The 13,707-nt window shown below is 41.1% G+C and overlaps 1 protein-coding gene across 2 annotated transcripts in view; it reads left to right on the plus strand.

Annotated features, from left to right (window-relative positions):
• Positions 1-211: 211 nt before the first annotated feature.
• Positions 212-13,707, plus strand: part of AXL (AXL receptor tyrosine kinase) — a 74,024-nt gene continuing 60,528 nt past the window's right edge. For both annotated transcript variants that reach the window (XM_018567167.1, XM_018567168.1), the window contains exon 1: positions 212-302. In XM_018567167.1, coding sequence (XP_018422669.1) covers positions 239-302 — 64 coding nt within the window. In that variant the 5' untranslated portion in view covers positions 212-238. The remainder of the gene's footprint in view (positions 303-13,707) is intronic.

The raw sequence follows: 13,707 nt of genomic DNA on the forward strand, positions 1-13,707 counted from the left end.
ATAGTGCTTTTGAGGCTGACTATATTTTAGACCTGCTGTGATTTGGATTTACAAACCTTCCTGGAGACCTTAACACTGTGTTCTGCTGAGTTTTGGATTTTGGGGCATATTTAGGTTCATTGAATACATCATTTTTGGAAAGTTGTTGAGAACTTTTTGGATTTTTGTCTTCGATGAAGAGTTAACTTCTACCTGAGTTGCGTGGGGATTTAAAAAGGGAGAACACTTTTTCGCCGGGATGTGTTTACCATTTGGGGTGCTGTTTCTCCTGGGAATTCTCAGGGCTGTGTTGGCACAGAATGGTGAGTACAAACAAAGCTATTGTACACTGATTAGAAGACCAGTGACAGGGAGACAATGTAACGAATGTGTTGTCTGAAACCTAGACAGATAAGAAAGATTGCTTTATCTTCCAAAACTACAACTTGTACCTGTTTCTTGTATACAAATTTCAGGTCACAAAGCTGTGATTTGCTCACGTACAGGTGGACCTCTCACACCTGGGCAGACTGGGCCACCCTGTCTCAGCAAAGGGCATCCCAGTTTTTGCATCTACGGTGGTGGCCAATCTGACAAATGTGGGCAGTCCACTCAGGTGATGACGTTCAATAGCACGAGATTTGGTTGTCCCACATATACGCACCTTTACATTCGTTCATTACATTGAACAATATCTGAGCGGCAGGTCTGTCAAAGGAAATCTGTGCAATCAACCATTTGTAGAAAAGGATTACATTGATTCTTCTCTGTAGAAACTTAAACATGTGGGTACATCTCTAGGATCTGTACATCTACAGTATGTTGTAAATATACATTTGTATCAATAGAATCATAGTACTTGTAAGGTGAAATATTGATGAATTTCATGACAACCAACACATGCCACCTTCTTCAAGTAACCTCCTTCCCCAGGTAACCCGGAGAAAAAGGAATTGTTCTACCAAAATGTTGATTGTCATTTAAATCATCACTATTTCACCTTACAAGTCCTGTGATTAACTGAATTCTTCATTGTCATTACATACCATGAGTTGTACCCAGGCAGCTGTTATTATCTGACTTTGTGCCAATATCTTTTGACAATGTTATTGCATCCATGTCTATCTGTTTACATCCATATATGGGTTAGTGACACTGTAGCAAAAAAAAAAGGTTGCCTTTACCTCTATCTTCCTTCCAGAGTGCCCCGGATCTGCCATTGGAGACTCCCAAAAATCCCATGCAGGTTATGGCATACTCAGAAAATTAGAATATGCTCAGGGCTCTGCAAGCTGCCCCAGTGTGACAGTGCTTGAGTGTGGGAATTGTCCACTTTGTCAGAGTGCTATGTTGTGGGAGGCCATACACAAGTACCTATATTCGAAAGTACCAGGTTTATGTAGAGGATCTGGTGGCAGATCCTAGTGGTATGGGAGCAAGTCAGGGGATAAGGCAGGCATTTTATGTTGCGGGCTGAAGTTATTTAGAAGGAATGCTTCTGAGTGTATGAAGCATTGCTCATCCCATGCAAAGATTTCACTTTGTGTTCTCTGCAATTAAGTAAAGGTAATCCATGCTTCACCATGCATATGGCTCATCACAAAAAATGAGGTGCATCAGAGAGAAGCATACGCTCTTGGCGTATCAGTATTTTCGCTTAAACAGGCAGACTTTTCACTGAGTGACATTCTGGGTAAGAAATCTGCAAGCCATAGAGTAGCCATACATCAACCAATATTTGCAAGTGATAATGATCAGTGTGCACCGGACAACATCATGTGCACTGGAAGCACTTGTTGCCTCAGGCAATTTTCCGGCAGGTTGGGAAATCTGAGACCAATCAGCGATTGCTCTTCTGTTTCTACAGGATAAAGAGAACGCTCGCTGTTTGGTTTCAGGAGTGGCTCAACAACAAAAGGTGAATGTTTTACAATGGCCTGGTCAAAGCCTTGAACTCAATCCAACTGAGAATCTGCGGCACTAGTCTGCTAACCAAAGTAACTAAAGTAACCTGGAACAAAAAGGATAGGTCAGAATCATTCCTGAACAATGTACAAAACTGATACATATATAAAGGCAATGACAGCTTCAGCACTTGTCTGCGTCAAACAACCATTGATCTCCCATCAACAACAGTTGTGCCCTTATTGTCATCACCACTAACATGAGACTAACACACCTTTATCTCTTGACTTGGATCACATTTTATTTTTTTGGATTAGGTCTGTTCTGTTTTCTAAAGATGCAAGGGGAACAATAGTTACCACAGAGGTTTTCCAGCATGCTGCAGGATAACTGCAACTCTAAGATCTTAATTCCCTACAAGGCATGACTATGAGAGGCTATAGGTAGGCAGACATCTTCATGAGGACCATACTTTGCTGCCTGTCTTTGAGTGAGTCTTTAGGATGCAAGAGCTTATTGTAATTCTTGCCAGAAATTGACAACAGCACACATGAAGTATTTTGATAATTCACATAAGTAAGGTTTGGGTCTTCAAGGTGATTTTGGAAGTTGAGTCATCTTCTTGTCTGATATTGAGTGACCCTGGAATAAAGGCTTTTGTTTTTCAGGCCTTGGAGTTCTAAAGCAAGCTGATTATCGCAAGAGATGCTTGAAATTGTATTGCTTTGTTGTTAGAGCCGTTTATGGCCACTCTAACACAAGCTATGCTTTGACTAATGACATTGGTAGGAAGAATAATGCTTGCTTTGACTAGCCTTAAACACAGAGTTGACGGTAGAATCTAGTGAAGATTTTCCATATTCTGAGATTGGGGGCTCTTGATACATATACATTAGCTCTGTTGAATAGAATCTAAAATGTAGATACTTAGAGAGAGATTTCTTGCCTCCTTCAGTGCATCAGAAATCACATCCAATATAACACAGACCTTTCACTTTCTCTGAACACATAGCAGCCAATCAGACACCTGATCTTCTTGTAAGTAAAGGACAGAGATCTGATAATATAGACCAGTGGTCTCCAAAAATGCAGGCCCTGGGCGCCAGATGCAACCCTTTGCTCACATTTATCTGGCCCTGACACCAACAAATTGGCACATTTCCTCCCACTGACACCAGCAATGGTGCACCATTGCTCACATTGACACTAACGACGATGGGGCACTATTTAAAACAAATGATGGGGCACAATTCTTCCCACTAAACCAACAATGATACACAATTTCTTCCAATGATACTAGCAATTGGGAACAATTTCTCCCACTGATACCATTGTTAGGTCACTATTTCTCCCACTGATACCAATGACGGGCACTATTCCTTGCACTGACACCAACAATGGGGCATTATTCCTCCCCCCACTGTCCACAGGAGGTAGGTAATTTTTTTACTCCCACTGAGCCTGGGACATTGTTTATTTGCACTGATTTTCTACTCCCACTGGCCACAGTCTGACCTCCCTTTGAGGACAGTGAACTGACCGTTTATTAAGTTTGGGGACTGATATAGATCATAAAGTGTTCTAAAAGAGGTAGAAGTTTTCATATAGACCAATTATTGATAATATATGGGCAGCTTTAAAGTGCAGCAAATGCCTTTATAGACTTGAAATGGTTCACATACATTCAAGTACTGTGCATAAGCTAATGGTCCATCTGCACATCATATGTGTGGTCGCCGTCTTTGAAGGCCAGATTATAAAAAACATGTCACGCAAAAGTGAAAACAAAAACATTCCACACCATTTCTTGCCTCCTCATCAGTTGTGCACTCATGTGATACTATGTCTATCTGAACATCCAATAAAGACGGTATGATAAACAGGACCTCGGAGTGCCGGTGACTAATTTCCAATACTTTGCTTTGGAGATTTCAGCACCCACGAAAGGATAGTATTTGGGATTCCAGTTTGGAGTGTGGAGGGATATTTGATACTTGTTCTTTTACAACTGCTACAGAAGCTTGGTAAAGTTGGGAACATGAGAGACTGCATGCAAATAGAAAACCCTGTGAGATATAAGATATGGTTTCAATTTGAAGTGTAGTGTACGCCTATAATACCTTCCCTTGTTTCGCCCTCCTTCCCGATCAACATAAAATTCAGTGTTTTCAATCAAATCAATTTGTTTTTCAAGAAATACCTGTTTTAAGTTCCAGTAATGTCATCACTGGGTCTGTTTGCAGCTCTTTGGTGGAAGGGGCATGCAGGCTTCTGTAAACATCGCAGCTTTCTGACTTGGATCTTTTATAATTATATGAAAAAACACGTCCTCAGGATTTCTTTAGATGTGCCTGCTTCTCCCTGCTGGCCACTGGGTGCTGCAGACTTTAGCTATGCAGGCTGCTGATTGCTTAAAGAGTTATTAAACCCACACTTTTTTTGCATATATCTTCTGCTAGCAAGCAGTAGATATATGCAAAAACGTAAAAAAAAACCTTTTGAAACAGGTTTAAATTTACCTGTGTCTCTGCCGCGTGCTCCCGTCCGAACATCTGGAAAATTTCCCGGGCGGCCGCAGCGGATCTTGGGGTGGGCGCATGCGCAGTTCAGATGTTCGGCCGGGAGACGAGGAGAGACATAATGTAAGTATATGGAGCAGCGTGCACTCACACAGACTCTGTGGGACATCAGAGAAGAGGAGGACAGAGGAGTCAGCGCTGGAGAGAAGGCTGAAAAGGACAGTAAGGAAGAAGATGATCGGATTAAGAGGCATCATTTAAGGTAAGTCCTTACACTAACATTGGGTGGGGGGAAACAAAATAGCCTTTAATTTCACTTTAACTTGTTGCAGGCATGTCTAAAGGGATGCTGGGGGGGTATCTTATTTCACATACAGCTGATAGCTGTGAGAGACCAATGACTGTACAGATCAGGGAGAGAAGCGATTGATGAATGGTGGAGGTCAATTAGACAAAAAATGAAGGCAGGCTCAAGATAGCTGCTCCAGCTTCGAAGGGTCATATTGTAGAGATGCAAGTTTGCAGGAAATTAAGAGTAATCAATTTCAACACAGAAGTGTGGGGAAAAAGGTAAGGCTGAAGTACACCTGAAAGTCCAATTCTATTTTTTTTTGTACAGAACATTTAGAAACACTGTAAGGTTTTAATTCTATCTGTATCTCCATTGGATACATTTACCCTTACTTCCTGTCCTGATGACATGGTATCACAGAGGGAGGAAGGAATGGGATAGCTCTATGATAATTACAAAAGACATCAACAAAAGCACATGTAATAGGTAAAATGGGAAAGGGTTAGAATATTTGTTGGATTTTTCTTGCTCTCTGTGTCCCCTGTCCCATTAGCACCCATACATTTATTTTCTTATCCTGGTGTTGCAGGTACAGGAAGTTAAGTGGAATTTTCCCGCAGTCAGCTATAAAAACATGATTCTTCCGACTCTTACCCATGCTAATGAAAACTAAAATAAAAAATAAAGTGGCTGGCATTACCGCGGGAAACTAAAACATTCGATTTGGATGGACAGATTCTTCAAGTACAGTATATCACACTTCAAAGCGCATACTTGTACCTTTAGTTTTCAGTATACCAAGGTGTGCCAGTCCACAATAGCGCAATGAGCTCAGTCTGTAATATATTATTCATGTCCATACAAGAATATAAAGTCTTGGTATACACTTCAGGGTACATGGATACAGAAGCTTCCTTTGTGCCCATGGCATGTCTACTCTGATTATTTGTGCTGCACAGAGAGATCATTGAACAATACAGGGACTGTGCTTGGCAATGGACATGAGTACTCAGAAAGGGAGCTGAACGAGTGATGAAGCTACTGGCAGTAGGATCTACTCTAGTATTGTAGGTTGCAGGGATTATAAGAACTGGATGTCAATCCCTTAGTTTATATGCCAGCGGAAGCAATCTAGTAAAAAAGAGCAGATATGTATGCGGCAAGCAAAAAAGAAGGAGCAGTGACAAATGTCACTTCTGATTCATGAACTACTGAAGATGCTGCCTTGGACCATGGGTGTTGTCCAATCTTGCCCAGGAATGTCCCACCACTGCATGTTTGCACATTTCTTTAGCAATGTTATAAACTTTCTTCAGCCAAGTGTTCAGAATTCTGTTCAGCAAGTTTGACATTTCACCAAAAAATTATTTCGCTTTTGTCATCACCCTTCACCTTAGCTTTACAAGGACAAGGTGATTGCTGTGGTTATACCCTTTGATCTGAAAATCAAAAGGAGCCTAGCAGAATATTATTGGCCAAATAGTGACTGCAGCCAGTCAGTTGCAGTCACTGTTTTGGTATCCTGACAGCAGTGGGTGCTGAATACAATGACCACAGCAGCAGAGACTTGTTCATCCATGCTGTTTAGCATTAACGGAGGGAATTGTATCAAGGAGGCTGAATGAAAAAAAATCTACCACTGTATTGCCAGCTTTAGAGACAAAAGGCAGCTGAGAAATAGCAGCAAAAAATGTGCTCTGACTGGCTGGCTCTTTACAAAATAGTCTTCTGTTTGTGATTTGCTGCATACTAGTTACACAAATGTTTTTGGATAGAGCAGGAAAGGTATACAACCTTTGTCAGGTTTCAATTGCTGTGCCCTAGGAGGATTAGGTGCCCTAACCAGGATTTCACACAAAAGGACAGTGGCCAGCGAGACAGAAGAGCTCTCCAGAAGGACATATAAAGCAATAAAAAGGTTTGTAAACATTTGTAATAAAATAGGGCGGGGGTTGAAACCCCGGCACTCCAGCTGTTGTGCAACTATGAGTCCCATGATGCATTGTTTGTGACTCTGACAGCCACAAGCATGACTCCCAGGGGCTTTCACTACACCTGGAGTGCCAAGGCTGCCCACACCTGGAATAGGGTAACACATCTATAATCTTTTTGCTGCTGTCTATAATTCCATTGGAAAGATTTTCCCTTTCTTGGGTCCAGAAGAAAGAGGAAATCTTACTGACGGAGACCCAAATAGTAGCAGTAAATAAATACCTAATAAAGGTTCTAACACTTCACACTCTATACAAAACCAAAAGAAAAAAATAATAGTTGTCATGGTTTTCCACTTTAATTGTTTCAGTAATTTTTGGTAAAGGTTCTCTTATCATTTCAATGTTATGGCGCCTTCTCATGTTCCTCAGCTTAGATTCTTTTGTATTTCATCAACACTTCTAATGACTAAACCTTTGTCTTATAAAAAGTCATTTTGTAGCAGTACAAAAATGGAAAGTCAGTTTTCAGGGCCAACTGCTTTCTTTGTACATAATGTTAGCACACACTTGCTGGTTAAACTGTAACAAAAGATACACATACTAAGATGTGGGGGGTCTTTGGCCTTGGAATTGTTTCAGCATTGCCAAATATTTCTGGAGATAAGTACAGTATGTTGGGGGATTAGGATACCAACATAATTATACATTTACAAATGCCTGTAGAAATGATGTTGCCAATACACTAAGGCCCTATTGACACCATTGCAAATACGTTCATTTGCGCATTATCGTGTGTTGTGGTTGTGTGTTAATGTGAGCAGAACACAATGAGTGGTATATGTGCATTGTCATTAATTCTGAATTACGTTCCAGTGTACATATACAGTCTAATTAAATGTACCTTCTCTTTGGCCACCACAACACACATATGTAAATGCATTGTGAGTTCTGGTGACTGCCTTTCCCAAAAAAAAGTCGCCACCTGGATTTAGCTAAGCAAATAGGTAAGAGCTTTCTATTGGATATTAGGTCTAGGTTCAGCGATGTTATGTGCCCAAAAAATGAGGTCAGCTGCCTACCTGAATACACTGATGGCCAGGTTTTTCCATCAATGGGTTTTTTCTTCCGTGATGGCATGGGCATAATATAAATGACAGTGAAAGATTGTAAAAGAGTGGTTCAGGGACGATGATACATAATTTTCATACATGGACTGACCACCACAGAGTACAGACCTTAACCCCATTGAGAATTTTTGGAAGTGCGGGAAAAGACTTTACGCAGTGGTCGGACTCTTCAATCATCACTACAAGCTCTGGTGAAAAATGAATGCATGCAAATAAATGTTGTGACATTGCATAAGCTTATAGAAATGATGTTACAGTGAATACATGCCGTAATCAACGCTAAATGTGGTCCAACAAAATATCAGAGTCTGTGACTTTTTTTTGGGACAGGCAGTGTATATTGCAGGCATGTATTTTTGTACAAATATGTATTTTGAAAATAGGTGCAAATAGAGCCTTAAAGTATATCCAAAGCCAGAAAAAATTTTTAATTGGGATAGAGTAGGAAATGGTTAAAACCACTGCCAGTTTTACTTTTTTGCAACCTATGTCTCATTAGAGAGATTTCTCTTCACTTCCTGTCCTCAGACAATGATCACCAGGATGAATGGGGTGCATAAATGTCCCCAGTGGGTGCACAGATTTAAATTAATTCAGACTTATGCCAGAAAAAGCCAACACGCTTACAGGAGTACAAAGGGTTCACTTTCATCAGGGGTTGGTACTATTGAACAAAATGTGTACTGGACTGGTAAATGTGGAGCGATTCTAAGGGGTAATAAGTCTAATGATTGCTGCAGATGCCGGTTAAGCAAAAACCTAAAGGGTTATTTCACCTTTAGACACATTTCCCCAAAAAACTCCCCCAAGCATTTCAGCACTCCCAACACATTACAAACCACTGTTCAGCTTTTGAAAAAAATGCTACTTTTGCATGTCATACCTACAGGCTCCTTAGTAGGGGACCACCATATGTCCTACATAAACTGTAGCATGCGCCAGACAATAGAAGCAAAACAAATGGCAAACGCACTCATCACTTCGTAGCCAGCTTTACAGCAAGGTGCACATGGAAGGGCTTTATACAGTACAACAGCAAAAAGTTTCCCAGCACACTCACCAGCCAGCATGCCAAAAAACCTGTCTCACCGCTAAGGTTAAAAACAGAGGTTTTAGATACACGTCTTCTGCAGAGGCCGCACAGCCTCGCCAAGGCACATCTATATAGTCGGGTCCTAACTCTAAACTATGAGAGTCTCCATAATTGGGAAACCTTTTGCTGAGACCCTAGAACAGGGGTAGCAAACCTCCGGCCTTCCAGTTGTGGTGAAACTACAAATCCCAGGATGCATCTCTCTTCGGGAGTCATGTCTGTGGCTGTGAGAATCTTGCAATGCCTCATGGGATTTGTAGTTCCACCAGAGCTGGAGGGCCGGAGGTTTGCTACCCCTGCCCTAGAAGCACACTCTCAACACAGAGGAACGAGTGCTGTAGCTCGTTCAAATATGGCGCATGTGCAGTGCACACTCTCTCTCCTTCTGTAGCAGCAACAGCTGAGCTCTGTGTTGTACAGCCGAGTTAGAGAGAGTGCATGCACATTTTTTGAACAAGCCACAGTGCTTGTTCCTTGGGGGCACACTTCTATCGTCTAGAGGAGAGGGGTTACCATGGAGTTTGTGTGTCAGGCAACGCACGGTCTGTAGGTAAGACATGCAAAGAAGCATTTTCTAAAAAGCCAAAGAGTGGTGTGTAAGCTGCTGAGGATGCTGGAATTCATAGGGAGATTTTTGTAAAAGTGTCTAAAAGTGAACTAACCCTTTAACTCAAGCAAAGAGCAGACCTATGCTATGGCCACTACTTCTAGGAGAGCTGCCTAAGGAGCATCATTCTCTGACTGGGAACACCTACTGCTTAAGGATATCTTGCGTTCTTCACTTCCAGTAAAAACAGTTTGACAGAGGTGCTAACTTGTCACTCTGTCCATAGCAAAAAAAGTTTGGGTTTTGGATACACTAATTATTAACAAGTAAGGAATATAGATTTATTATTTTACATGTGTTTGTACCAGCAGCATGCTTCAGAGCCAGACTATTGCTCAAACACAGAGCCCAGCAGTCCAGGTCTGAAGTTGTCCAATACGCCACCCTGGACAGTACTCCAATCAACAATGCTGCTCAGGCAACATGAATGCTGTTGACTAAAATATAGTGGAGTATTGTGCAGGAAATATGATGGACTGCCACATGCCTGGACTGCTGTGCTCAGCTTGACAGCAGTGGTCCAGCTCTTCAGCATGCTGCCATCACAGGGCAGCTAATTTCAGCATTAAGCGCGAACACATAGTAAAAGAAAATAACAATTACATATTCTGTATTAGTTATTCAGCCTTACAGAATAATTGTGATTTCAGCATTTAATTGTTCAGAAGTGACCCCTAGGAAGTCCACCTACTATGCACATCCACCAATCGGTCAATGTTAGGAAATCTCTGCATCATCCATTAGTAGTAGGGGGAGCTGGGTCATACCAATCCATACTGTATTATTGGCACACATGTATACAAAGTTGGATGAAAACTCCAACCCGCCATATCCCCTCCAAATAGGGTTGCCACCCTTTCTTCCAGCAAAACCCGAACACTAGCGATGCATGGAAATTTTTTGGGCGAATGAGCTGCGGCGTATTCATATGTAAATAGTGGCGCCAATTAATATGTAAATATCACAGTCAAGACTATTTTTAGTGGGGAGCCAATAGCCCCTATCTTAATTTCGGTTGCCCCTGTTTGCCTGACATCTTTTGCTATGGAACCCGCACACAGCATTCAAAACCCGGACTGTCCGGGTGAATCCCAGACAGGTGGCAACCTTACTGCCAACTTCCGTGACCCGCCATTATGGTCACTTATGCTCCATACAAGGGGAGATTGTTTCAAGGTTGCAAGTAATGTTCATGACTGATGACAGTCTTCACCAATAATTTTCCATCTAAGATGATCAAATCAAATTGTTGCATGTTTTTACTTTGAAACAAGCTGTTGAGTTTAGCAATGGAATGAATTTGGCTTTTTTCCATTTGCATGCATTCTGCTCAAAATCCTCAGCATGCCACCAAACCAGTTTGTATTTTGTGCCCATTTTACACGGCTGTGCGATCATTAACAAAACCTGAGTAGACGGATTGTCAGCTTTAGTGATTGTTACCTCTCTTGAGCAATGCATTGTTAACAAAATGTCTCACTGTGGATTAGGTGTATATATATTTAGATGTCTATTTACAGGAAATATATCTGTAGGAATTAGATCAATCCTGCTAAAAGGGGTATATAGTGTATCTTTGGTGTATGCACATTATGAGTTAGTATTCTAAAAATCAAAATGAAATATCTTGCACCAGGGCCCTTTGGTTTTCTAGGTCCGCCACTGGTAGTGAGGCTGGAAGGAATGGTATAAGAGCAAGCTTGCTCCCAGGATCGGGTGAGTATAACTTTTTTATATTTTAGCACCTAGACAAAAGAGCCACCCACAGCTCAAATTGTGGCCGAGTCATCAGGCAAAAACTTTTATCAACCCTTGCAGTGGGGCTACCTCTGCACTGCAAAGGTTAATCAAAGTTTTTGCCTGATGACTCCGCCACAATTTGAGCTGTGGGGGGCCCTGTTGGCACCAATTCTTTAAAAAAAGCTGTGTTTTCAATCAACTTTTGTCGAAGGAGCCAAAGCATGACTGAAAAAAACACCATGAGGGGAATTGATCAAAACTGGAGCAGACAAAATCTGGAGCAGCTTTGCATGGTAACCAATCAGCATTCCATTTTCAAAGCTTAACTGAACAAACAGAAGAGAGAAGCTGATTGGTTAATTGCTGCACTGATTTATATTTTGAATGAAGCTTGTATCATTCAGCTGAACAGTCTCTCACACTTTGTGTACTGAAGGCTTTGTCACAGAAATCTTAGTCATTTTTGAGTAATGCAAACAAGCCGAATGAGTGTGCTGGCATGGATCTGAGTCATTCTTCCAACATCTTCACTTCAAAGCTCTGAGGGGCTTCACGGGTTAGGGGAACTCCAAGTAAATCTGACAAGGAGACTTTCTACCTTATAGGGTTCTGAGCAAATCTGCTTTTCCATCTCGTGAGCCAGAAATCACTGAATAGGAAACGTGAAGAAGAATGTTATACAATCCCTGCAAGATTATTCATTCAGGAACTGAAAAGTGAACTTTTATCAGAACAATGTTTACTTTTACACAGAGCATAATGATTGGTCAGGTTTTACTTATAACACCCCACTGTTAAAGTGTACGTATAGCCCAAACTTTTTTTTTTTAATCGATGTATTGAGAAGGAAAGGATTATAACCCTTATATATGTTTCTTAAAAGAAAAAACAAACACTTGATTGACCCATCCAAGTGGGGTTTGGGACTGGCTGCAGTGACTGGCTGAGAATTTTTGGACAGGCTCCTTTGAAAAAAGTCAACTTGAAAAAGGAGTGCCGACAGCGCAACACACTGCATGAACCTTCGCTGATATAGCAGGACTGGGTCAAAATTTTAGCAATTTTAGTAATAATGATTTGCTCCGGGAATGTTTGTTTGCCTATGGGCTACAGTTACCTCCCAACTATGCAGACACCCCTATGCTAAACAATGTGGGGGAATATCTCATTAATTAGTATTATTATCACAGGAGATCACTTTCATTGTTGAGATAAGGCCGAGTCTGGGGATGTCAGCAGAAGGCATAAACATGCACACTTGGCTGGTATCAAAAACAATTTAGAAGGTCCGGCAATCTAAATTGTTAACTTCTGTCTTATATCTATTGATATTTTAACCTTTATCTCCAGTGAGCTGTTTCATAAACTTTATTAGGTTTACCCAAGAGCAATTCATGTCTATGGATTTATGTATGTGATCCTGTAATACAAGACAACCCTAAATGTGTGAGAGGGTCAGATAATTTCATATTTCTTTCATAGCACAGCCATTGCCTCAGTTAGGAATGTGCATGCCTTGGTTATCAGGTGCAGGCATCAGAAGCTCCCAGCCTTGTCCTTTGTCCAACAAGACCAGTTTAACGAGCCCTGTCCCTTCTGGGGTCTAAAAATTGTCACACCAGAAAATTGTCCACCAGATGATGGACAACTTTCATATATTCTGCTGACAGAGAACAGAGATAAGCCAGTGATGGGATCAGCATTCTGCTAATAGAAGTGGAGAAGGTAGAGTCCAAAAAAGATAAAAAAGTTTCTTTTAAAAATCATTCACAAAAACAGCCTGAAAGAAAAGTATTTCCAGCAAAACTGACACAATTGTGCAAGAGCTACTTCTTGTTTCCAATTTTTTAGATGTTGGTTTTCTATTTTTAAAACCTCAAAACTCCATGTGACTCACTAAATCTACTGTATGTGCACTATTGGGTTCACTTGGCATCAGCTATATTGTCATTGTAAGCATTTCACAATGACGCTGCAATGTTTTAAAGTGCACATGTCATGAGAAAAATACAGGGGCTGCCACTGCTCACCTTCTTCTGAAAATGCTATGTGCTTGGATCATTGTACTCATTCTTGGGCTTTAAAATGTATGTCAACCCTAAAAATCGACTTCTCCTATTTTCTCTCTTTTGGTCTGTTAAAAACACGATTGAAAGTGGTTTGTCATATCTGTTCGATAAGTGCACAAAAGTGATCCCACCAGAAATCTTGTGGGCTGGCAACTTCCCATGTTCTCTGTGGTGGACTACAGAACACTGTTCCCCCTATGCTATGAAGATGAGGAGAGCAAGAGGTATTCTGTAGTCCTAACACACTTACTGCAATAGGATGACAGCGCTTCTCTTCCATAGATATAGCGTGGCTAGTGAGCTTTGCAATCCTAGTACAGGAAGTATGTTACTGGCAGGACCATCAGGAAAAAAAAAAAAAGAGAAAAAGCCTGAAAAAGAAAAACTAATTCAGCTACTACATCTAATGACTGGCAAGGTTCAATGTGTTACATTTGGGGTC

Source organism: Nanorana parkeri, unplaced genomic scaffold (assembly GCF_000935625.1).
Source record: "Nanorana parkeri isolate BGI_ZX_2015 unplaced genomic scaffold, ASM93562v1 scaffold1015, whole genome shotgun sequence".
NCBI lineage: Eukaryota > Metazoa > Chordata > Amphibia > Anura > Dicroglossidae > Nanorana > Nanorana parkeri.